General features: G+C 48.2%; 1 protein-coding gene across 4 annotated transcripts; it reads right to left on the bottom strand.

Moving 5' to 3' along the window:
- Positions 1-620: 620 nt before the first annotated feature.
- LOC119365421 lies at positions 621-7,547 on the bottom strand. 4 transcript variants are annotated; one of them, XM_037631052.1, is made up of 9 exons: positions 7,109-7,547; positions 4,016-5,597; positions 3,869-3,936; positions 2,811-2,935; positions 2,540-2,723; positions 2,018-2,452; positions 1,614-1,931; positions 1,471-1,530; positions 621-862 (listed from the first exon to the last, which is right to left on the bottom strand). In XM_037631052.1, the coding sequence occupies exons 1-9, from the start codon at positions 7,493-7,495 to the stop codon at positions 788-790; spliced, it is 3,234 nt and encodes a 1,077-aa protein (XP_037486949.1). In that variant the 5' UTR covers positions 7,496-7,547; the 3' UTR covers positions 621-787. The 4 variants fall into 4 exon arrangements, with proteins under 4 accessions (XP_037486949.1, XP_037486948.1, XP_037486947.1 ...); XM_037631051.1 differs by having other exon boundaries at positions 2,811-2,944; positions 4,016-5,594; positions 7,109-7,546; XM_037631050.1 differs by having other exon boundaries at positions 2,811-2,944; positions 7,109-7,546.
- Positions 7,548-9,707: the final 2,160 nt, after the last annotated feature.

Consider the following 9,707-nt stretch of genomic DNA (forward strand, 5'->3'; position numbering starts at 1 on the left):
ACCACTCCGGTGGCTAGAGACCGATCTCCACGACCACCATCACAGCGCCGCTGCGTCGCCGCCCAAAAACTGCGGCTCACCGCCACCGCCGCAGCTCACCAACAGAAGAAACCTCCACCGTCGCGGCGCCGCCACGCCGCCATCCAAAAGCTGCGGCTCGCCGCCATCACCGCAGCTCCTCCGGCCGAGGGAGGGGACCCCAGGCACCCAGCGCGCCAAACAGCCGCAGCCCGCCGGAGCGTCGCCGTCGCAGCACGCCAGAGCGCCTCCACCGACAGATCTGGGCGCCGGGCGCCAGATCGACGACGGCGGGACGGCGCTGGGGCAGAACCTTATTATTAAAACACGGCCGACGAACTATAGCGCCGGATTATTTTATCTGCAACAAGACCGCGGCAGCGCGGGCGACACGAGCGAACAGGAAGCTGCAGAGAAACCGGGGCAGGCAGGCAGGCAGGCGGGCAGGCGTCACGTTGCCCACGACGGACGAGGCCGCCAGCGCGTGGGCACGCACAGGTGGCGTGCTGCACCGCGTGATGGCCGGCGGTAAAGCGAAGGTCACGACGCCTCCGCGCCAAACAAACCAACACGGCCACCACAAGCCGCGTCGGAGAAGCGAGTTCAGAGTGACGACTTTGAAAACATATGCACATGATCTATCTGGTCAAAGGGATTTGCACATGATTTACACCCTGAGCTGCACGCACGCGGGGCTGATTGCTCCCGTGCAGATGCACCGTCCTCCGATAGACAAAATCTGAGCCACAACAGGAGGCCCGCGTTGGGTCTAACTCCAACGCTCATCATCCTGCTCCTCGCCGTCGTCTTGATCTTCTTTTCCCTCCGCCGAATCAAATGTGTCCTGCAAAGCATCGGACGTGAAACCGTGTCAGTTTGTTCTCTCCGGCCAGTCTGGACTGGAGAGCGGCATGGGCAAATTCAGAGACAGTGCATGTAGTGCACTGGATAGATATGACCAATGGGTGTGAAATCTTCTGTCCGTGCGAAACCCAGCGGAAGAAAGAATCTGGCAACCAGAGTATCACAAGTTGCATGGTGCCAAGGACTGAAAGTATACATCTGGTGAATAGTTCAATGATGATTTTGCCCAGTCTCAATATTAATTAAGATAGTCTAAAAGGTTGCCCACCGTGGTTCATGGTTTCTGTTTCATTTTGTGCAGTTTGCTTAACTATTACTACAGATCACCAACCACCAATCAACTTAGAAAGATGACGGTAGCATTAGATTGGGCACCTCAATTTCTTCTTCTACATATGTAATGCAAAACATATTACTGCTACCCAATACTTGGGTGCAGACGTATACATGCGAGAAAACCCAGATTTTATCCCCAGACCCCACCCATCAGAAGCTACTTTCCTCCCTTGAATATACTGAGGGGCCTCTTCTCCCTCCAGCCATTATCTATAGATGTATGTACAGATATGAGGTAGATTTTATCATTACCTGCCGTGAAATTTGACATCGCTTGCCCCTTGCAACAGCCACCGCTGATCTCTTAGCACCCTACAAAAGGATGTGTCAGAAATGATAAAATAGACATCAAACCCCTGTTAAACGAGTTAAAAAGTCAGTTTTTTTTTTCTTACAACACGAACAGCACGTGCCGAGGGCACGCTACGCATGTTTTGCTCCAAGGACAGAAACTTCTTCTCCCAAGTTTCATTCAGTCCTTGCAGAGCTTGGTTAATCATCAGCTGCACCTGCTCCTGTGTGAATCTTGGCTGTTGTCCCTGTCTGCTCAAGAAATCTGGGGAGGATTTTGACGATGAATCAGTCTGGGCCTTCTTGCTGGCAACAGGAGTACCATGGTACCTCTCACGCTTCGAGCTCCCCAACTGCTCTTGCACAGGATGGGGGCCAAGCAGAGGATCTCTGGCCTCCTCAGCATCCCAGGATGTGGTATCCTGAAAAGTAGAACAAAACAGAATCATCAATACATTCTGAAAATGATAGCACCCAGAAATTGCATTCTTAGTTATTAACTTATTACCTTAGGGTGCTCATGCATTGCTATGATTTGTGAGCCTGCAGCAGCAGAGGGGTGGCCTCCTGCATTCCGATTCTTTCTCTTTTGGTAAGAAACCTTCATAAATTCGTCTTGGGCCCAATGGTCACACAACATTTCCCACCATGCTGGTTGCATCCAATCAGGGACAAACGGTTTCCAATTCAGTGGATCATCATGGTCGATCGACACAACGGACCCATCTCCCTGTCGTTCCTCTGAATCTTCTCTATCGTCTCCCTTTTCTAATTCTCCATTGGCCCTACCAACCACCGAAGATCCTTTGAACTTCTTTGCTGCCAACTCCTCTCTAACCCTTTGCTTCTCATAGCAAAAGAGGTTAACTAACTGTCTAACTGCTTTGCGCTCAAAGATCTTCTGGCACTCCTCTTCGTGGCCAGGGGCCCACTTGTAGCGTTTCTGCAGTATTCAAATGACAGGAAATCATCACCTGCAAATCTTACAGTGAGCAAAACATAGTTTGAGACGTCCTGATTAGTTACTCACAAGGAATTCATCCAACACGGTAGCCCTTACATCTGGAGGGCATTGGTGCCAATAGTGAACCACAACCTCACAGGATCTTCCCTCGTCATCCACTGAAATACAGGTCCCAGGATAGTTCTGCTTGATAAGAAGGGAGATGGTAGTTGCTACCTTCTTAGGAAATGGCGGGTGGACACTCCAGTTGCTGGTTACAAATTAAATTGACACATGAAGATCAGAATGTATCAGTTCTCCGACCATCGATAAACATAAAGGCAGGGGGGATACTTACTCTGTACCACTGGGCGTCAACACAGGCCTATCAGCTTCTTCGCGTGGTTGCACTAGCACTGAAGGGCCACGCCCCTTGCGCTTTTTCGATGACTTGCTAAGAGATCCTGATAGCATATCATCACACTGTGCATCCTGAAATTGCTCGATATCAGACAATCACAAAGATTTCCATGAAAAGGTGAAATTCTTAGTTTCTCGGAAAAAAAGAACACCTCTTGCAAAAGTTACATCTTTGGGTCTTTCTATCATAACTAGAACCTTTGGTGTGCCTTCCCGTGCCGCTTAAGAAGATACCAAGGATTAAGACATACCACAAGAAAGAAGACAACACGATGCATCCACAAGTAAAACATCCATACCCATGACCAACAGACCTTTGAGGAAATAAATATACTCTTTGGACAACTTCAATCCCTAATTCCCTATACACCAAAATCACATACAGTCCAACACAGAAACCACGAGGAAAGACAAAGGCCGATGATGAGTCCTACGACAAGCAACACATAAGGCGGATGCCAAACAGTGGCTGTCGCTACAAACCATGGAAATGGAGGGAAACTGAAAACACGCCTTGTAATGGACACCTAACAGTCCTTTAACAACAACAGCCAGTCCCAGAAGGGCATGCAGGGTGCCATTTCGGGTAGCCTTACAGCTTGGAGGAGATCCCATTGACAATACAGGGCTTTCCATTTGTAATACAATTAATCTAGCATGAAACATTAACACAAAACCAAAGTAAAGCTACTACAGATGAAACTCATGCCAACACCTTTTAACTGACAAAAAGGTTTTCAAGCTAACGTTCTCAAAAAAAAAAAGTTTTCAAGCTAACATCACAAGTTCGCAAACCTGCATCGGAAGTATCAATTTCAAATGGTAATAATCAAAACCCATCTCACCAAGCCATTGGCAAGAACACATTTGAATGGCGGCACAACAGTTACAAGTGACACTATGCATTGCTGTCAGACGAACACTGCACATCACACATAACACTTCTGACCATGCATTGAAAACAAAGTTCAGTAAAGAAGGGGTGAGGAGAGGGACCTGGGAATATATAACTGCTCGTGGTTGGTTATGCGGTGTTATTGGACTGCTGCACTGAGGTGGTAGCTCTGCAAGAATGAGAGGCGCATGTTAGTGATACACAGCTCTCAATAGAGATTACCAAATAGGTTGCAGAGAGGGACATACTTTCAGGTGAAGAAATCGAGGAAATAGTGGGCAAAGTAGCGGAAGCTGGAACAGGCAACAAGGCAGCAAGGCGGCTGCATGAAGCAGCCAAGTTTATCGGCCTGCCATGCTCTGCAAAATTCTTGCTGTGAGGCTTGAGTCGCACCTGCTCCGAGTGGTTCTTGCCACTGCAAGCTGCTTCTGCCACTTGTCCATCCATATACTGATTTTGACCATCTGATGGACTTGAATGTACTTCCTCATCACTTCCATCAAGCTGGTCAATCCCATTAAAGCTTTTTTGGGGAATCTCATGCTCATGCGATGAACTAGAATCAGGATTAGGAAGTGCCCACCCAGTCTCTGGAGAGAGTGTTTGATCAGCTATGCTACTCTCAATCTGTGGAGCTTCTGAATGATTTTGATGGGGGGAAGCATCTAACATCTGGATAGGCTCAACATCAATAAGGTCTGGTGATGATCCCTTTGACAGGCGTTTACTGCGCCTAAGCTGAGGCCGCTCAATAGAAGAATTCATCAAATTCTTGTTTTTCCTCTTACGATTTCCTATGGTATTTTCGGTGCTCTTTATATTTTTGTTTGATGGCTTGCAGACAGAGTCCGCCTTTTCCTGCTCCATGTGGACTCTGTCACTAGGATTTTCACCTTCCTGCTGCTCATGGTCAACTTGATGCCGAGAACGTACCTGCTCATGCTCGATAGCACTAGGGACAGCCACATGTTCAGTTCTCTGCTTGCCGTGCTTTGGAATTGTGTCATCAGGAAACCCTCCGTCTGCCTGGTTTATATGAACCGAAGACTCAGTGGGCATTACTTGTGCCTGTGATGCGTGGACATTTATCAAATTACTGTTTTCCCTCTTATGATTTCCTTTAGTATTTTCGGCGCTCTTCCTATTTTCGCTTGATGGCTTGCAAGCAGAGTCCCCCTTTTCCTGCTCCATGTGGACTGTGTCAATAGGATTTTCACCTGCCTGCTCTTCATGGACAACTTGATGCTGAGAACGCATCTGCCCATGCTCGGTAGCACTAGGGACATCCACATGTTCAGTTATCTGCTTGCTGTGAATCGGAATTGGGTCATCAGGAAACCTTCCTACTGCCTGGTTTGTAGGAACTGAAGACTCTGTGGGCATAACTTGAGCCTGTGATGCATGGACAACCTGGTTAGGCTGCTCTTTCTGGACATTTCCTTCTTGCCATGATTTTGGACCAAATACAAATCTATATGTCCTCTTGCCTGACCTGGCAATATTTCCTTGGACAGGTTCAGTATGTGACTCCTCCCTGTGGATTGAAGCATTAGGAAGCTCATTTTGTAGTGTCCTTGCTGCATCAATTTGTGTCCTCTTGCCAGGCCTGGCAAGAGTTCCTTGGACAGGTTCAGTATGTGACTCATCCCTATGGACTGAAGGATTAGGAGGCTCAATTAGTAGCGTCCTTCCTGCATCAATATGTGTTCTTGGTTCAGCTCGAAATGAATTGAAGGACTCCTCTCCAAAAAAATGCTTGTATTGTTGTGAATGAATGGGTTTTTGAACCATTCCTGCACGAGCTGATTGACTCGAAGGCTGCTGCACCTGCTGCACAATATGGGTCAACAAAGAAAAGAAAATTGAACAATAGATACAGTGCATGATATACTCCCTCTACTAAAAAAATATCACATTGGTAAATGCGGACAATTCTTCGTCAACTTTGAAGGTTTGACCAACATGTTAACAAAAATTGGATTGATCACATGATAACTGTATAAGTTTATCATGAATACATATTCATAACGGGCACAAATTTCAATGAAGCATCCAACGACGATAACGAGTGAAGCTATGGCTCCATGGAGCTGATAAACAATTTTCTGTTCATAATCTTGATATTTTGTAGCTTTTGCTATAAGGTAATAAAACCAATGGTTCAATTTGCACAAAGAAATAAATTAAATTTAAATGGGTAAAAAGAACACCTTTTTCATGGTCAGTGGCAATAACATTACGATTCACTCTGACGAGTCTACAAGTTGACACTTGGCACTGGAATAGGGACCCTACCAACATGCTGCCGCTGGACACCAACCAAGACAACCTTCTCCTTGACCTGGTCCTCATGAGCCACCCATGTCACAAAGGTGCATGGTTGTTTGTCCTCTGAACTAAGTCTGGTTTGCTGGCTCCTTTTCTTAGCATTTCTCCCTCTGTTTTTTGGGTCCAATAGCAGTACAAGTTGTTGTGCCACAGTAGTAGCTTCTCTGCAACACAGATCATGCTCTGATTTGGGTAGTTGTGTACAACATGGGAGATGCTTCTGACTTCAGGTTCGTCTCCCCTCCCTGCCTTCATATCTTTTATTATAATAGTGTGGCATTTGTATAATTGGTGAGTTAGTTCCCCGGCCAGTCAGAGATCCACGAGACCATCCGGCTCCTAAATATTGGTTTTTGGAATGAAGAGCGGAACAGGAAATATCACATCCAATGAGGTTGTCTAAAATTTTCAAAGCATCTAAAACCCATATTCCATAGCCACACTGGTTTCAGTAGATAAAGTTCTTTGTGATTCACTATAACTTATCAATTAGCACAAGTCTTGAGCTACCCAAAGCACTTCCTGCACTTGTATCCCTTTCTTAAGCTGTTTCTTTGATTAATTTTCACCAAACTTGCTTATTATTGACAGGAGTATAGTTCTTGTTCTAAAAGGGCCACCAATCCTCAACTCTGCAGGCAGTCTTTAACCTTGTCTATTTCTAGCCGAACAAGAGAAAAATGCAGACTGCTACAACAAAATCGTGGAGACAGGGACCCTACATTGGCCACAGCTTACTGAACCAAGCTATTGAAAAGTAAAGCAAAATATCCTAGCCCTAAATTCCTGACCTGATTTAACCTCACTGGCTAGAACTATTAGACAAGTCAGAAATGTTCAATGACTAAATAGCGACGACACAGGCATTACACATTCTTAGCAATGCTTCTAGTAGCCTATTCAAGAGCTCATATAGACAGAAACGATAGCATCGTAGCAACAACCACTGGCACTACGCTAAGCAACAATGCATGACAATGGAATCCCTTGGAGCGAACGACTGCGAGCAGTACCTCTGAGGCATTCATTGGCCGGGGGGAGGAGATTGGGACGGCTGTGGGCGACACCACGACCGGAACTGCGGCGATGGGGAAGGACGCGAGCTCGACGCCGCAGAGCGGGCAGGCGAATCGCCCGGGGCCGTGCGGCACGCTGAGCACGGATCCGCATCCTCCGCACGTGACTCGAGCGGGCGCGGCGGGCGGGGCGGGCGCGGCGTAGGGGGCGCCTCGTCCGGGGAGCGGGAGCGCGCGGCGAGGGCGGGGCGGCATGAGCTCCGGCGGGAGCGACTGGGCCATGCCGCAGTCGGGGCAGGCGAACTCCGTGAGGCCATGCTCCACCTCCAGGGTCTCGCCGCACCCCGCGCATCGCACCTCGAGGATCCCCGGCGGCACCGCCATGGGAGGACGCGGCGGCTGATAGGGTTTTACTTTTCCCCTGTGAGCGGCTGAGCGCTGCTGTGTGGAACGATAATGCCGACAGCTACTTACGCGAAACAGAGTTTCCTGGCTACTCTCCCGTCAGTTGTTTTCTGTCATGGAATGCCACACCAACAATATTTGAGAAATGTCAAATGTTTGCTAGTGACAGGTTGGTTATCAATTTTTCTTGCAAATCTCATATAAAGTCGTCAACATTTCGTAACTTTTGATTTTGTCAACTGTTATAGAGCGACCACGTTCATCGGGAATGGTTTTCTGAACGAATAATCTGTGATGTGTTTGATCGTGTGCGCGAATGATACATGACAAGTGTCGTGGGGTACCATGGCAATATGAGGGAACAACACAAGGCGCGTCTTATCCCTTTACTCCCCTCCCCCTCTCCCTCAAAACTACGTACAGATGGCAAAAAAAAATCAAAAAAAAAAGATGGCAAAAAATATCTAGAGCATGTCAGTTTATGTGTGTAGCATGACATGTCCCTCTTGTTTTTACGAGAAACTTCTGATCTAGTCATCAATTGTGAAGCTAGTATAAAGAACACTAGAAGTAAAATTTATATTCAGGTCTGTAGATCATCTAGCGATGACTACAAGCACTGGAGCAAGCCGAATGTGCGTCGCCCTCATCACCCCTCGCTCGTCGGAGCCGGGCAAACATTGTTGTAGTGGACGGTCGGGAAGTCATCGTAATAAGGCCCCATAGGACCAGCGCACTAGAACAGCAACTGTCGCCGATGAAGAGAAGCATAGATCAGAAGGATCCAACCTGCAAACACACAGACATAAGCGAACCGGATCCATGGATCCACAAAAGACAAACGCCGACTGAATCCCACGAGATCCGCTGGAGAAACACCTCCACACGCCCTCCAACAACGCTTGAAGCATCACCAGAACTGGGCTAGGCTGGAAGAACCTTATTCCATCTTCAAGAGGTCACTACCGCGTATCTTTCTAAGCATGGCACAAACCCTAACAAAACTCAGAAAAACATCTAAAAACGGAGCCCTCCCACCGACAAGGGCTGGGGTCCACCACGCCTACATGGTCCAAGGACCATAGGAGACGAAACGGACCGGCACCAGCGCTGACGAGAGGCAGGGAAACCCTAGATGAGAGTTCACACGAGGGCTTGAGCAAAGGGGTATAGCACGACATGGCCCTTTGATGTAACATGAGTCATGTAAGATGTCAATTTCTCTATGAACCATGGCAGTTGTCGTGGTTCTAAGTCTGACAGTAGAAAGGGGGGTAGGAATGGAGAGGCAAGATCTTAGCTATGGCGAAGATGTACACACGAGGTTTACGAGTTCAGGCCCTTCTCGGAGGAAGTAATAGCCCTACATCTCGGTGCCCGGAGGCGGTCGATTGGATTATGTGTGTTGTGTTACAGGGGGTGCGAACCCTTGTGTCAGAGGAGGGTGTGGCTTATATAGAGTACGCCAGGACCCCAGCCCGTCTCCATTACAAGGGAACTAATGTACATAAAGTAAGGGGCGTTACTGGTAACGCCAGCATTAAGTACTCTTAATGCCCATGAAGACTAAGGAGTAAATATCTGGCCGTTGCGTGCTCTTCCGACTCCCGTTCTTCGATATGGTCGAGTGGTCTTCCTTATGATCGAGTGACGATAGGTAGTGACCGTCGAGTGATGTGACTGTCGAGTGGATTGCACTCGACGTACTTGACTGGCGCTCTTCTGTTGACTCTTGGTCCTTTCGTCTTCCAGGGTAGTGACCTTGGATAGGACGTATAGGTCGAGCCTATGACCCTACCCCGGGTCTGTATCCTCGTCAGTAGCCCCCGAATGGATTAAGGTGTGAGAGGAAAGTAAGACAAAGTTGGACCTGTCTCGAGCTTTGTGTCTCCGTGAGTGTTTCTTGCTAGACTGAACGCCTGCGTTGGTACTTCGGTGTCGACTCGATTGCCTTGATCCATTCAGAGAGCTGTTGATTGAACTGGTGACCTCGTGCGTCGAGTGTTGCATTGGAGTGCGAGATCTCGGGCGCGATTGCCCGCGGGGGATCCCGGATTCCGCGGGATACGAGATTTCAGGGGAGCGCACGGGCAGGAGGGCGCTGAAAAAAGGGGGGCCCGGATAAGCAGCGACGCCTCGATCATCGTGCCGCCTTTTTCGCCACGTTCGCTGTGCGCAACTGTAGCAGGAT

Source organism: Triticum dicoccoides, chromosome 2B (assembly GCF_002162155.2).
Source record: "Triticum dicoccoides isolate Atlit2015 ecotype Zavitan chromosome 2B, WEW_v2.0, whole genome shotgun sequence".
Classification (NCBI taxonomy): domain Eukaryota; kingdom Viridiplantae; phylum Streptophyta; class Magnoliopsida; order Poales; family Poaceae; genus Triticum; species Triticum dicoccoides.

What these genes read in the sequence shown, in the direction of transcription:
- LOC119365421 (XM_037631050.1), bottom strand. Translation starts at nt 7,495, where the DNA reads ATGGCGGTGCCGCCGGGGATCCTCGAGGTGCGATGCGCGGGGTGCGGC. An exon ending in CTCGATTTCTTCACCTGAAA is followed by an intron (nt 3,937 to 4,015) that starts GTATGTCCCTCT and finishes TCATTCTTGCAG; the next exon opens with AGCTACCACCTCAGTGCAGC. An exon ending in GAGCAGTTATATATTCCCAG is followed by an intron (nt 2,945 to 3,868) that starts GTCCCTCTCCTC and finishes GAGCAATTTCAG; the next exon opens with GATGCACAGTGTGATGATAT.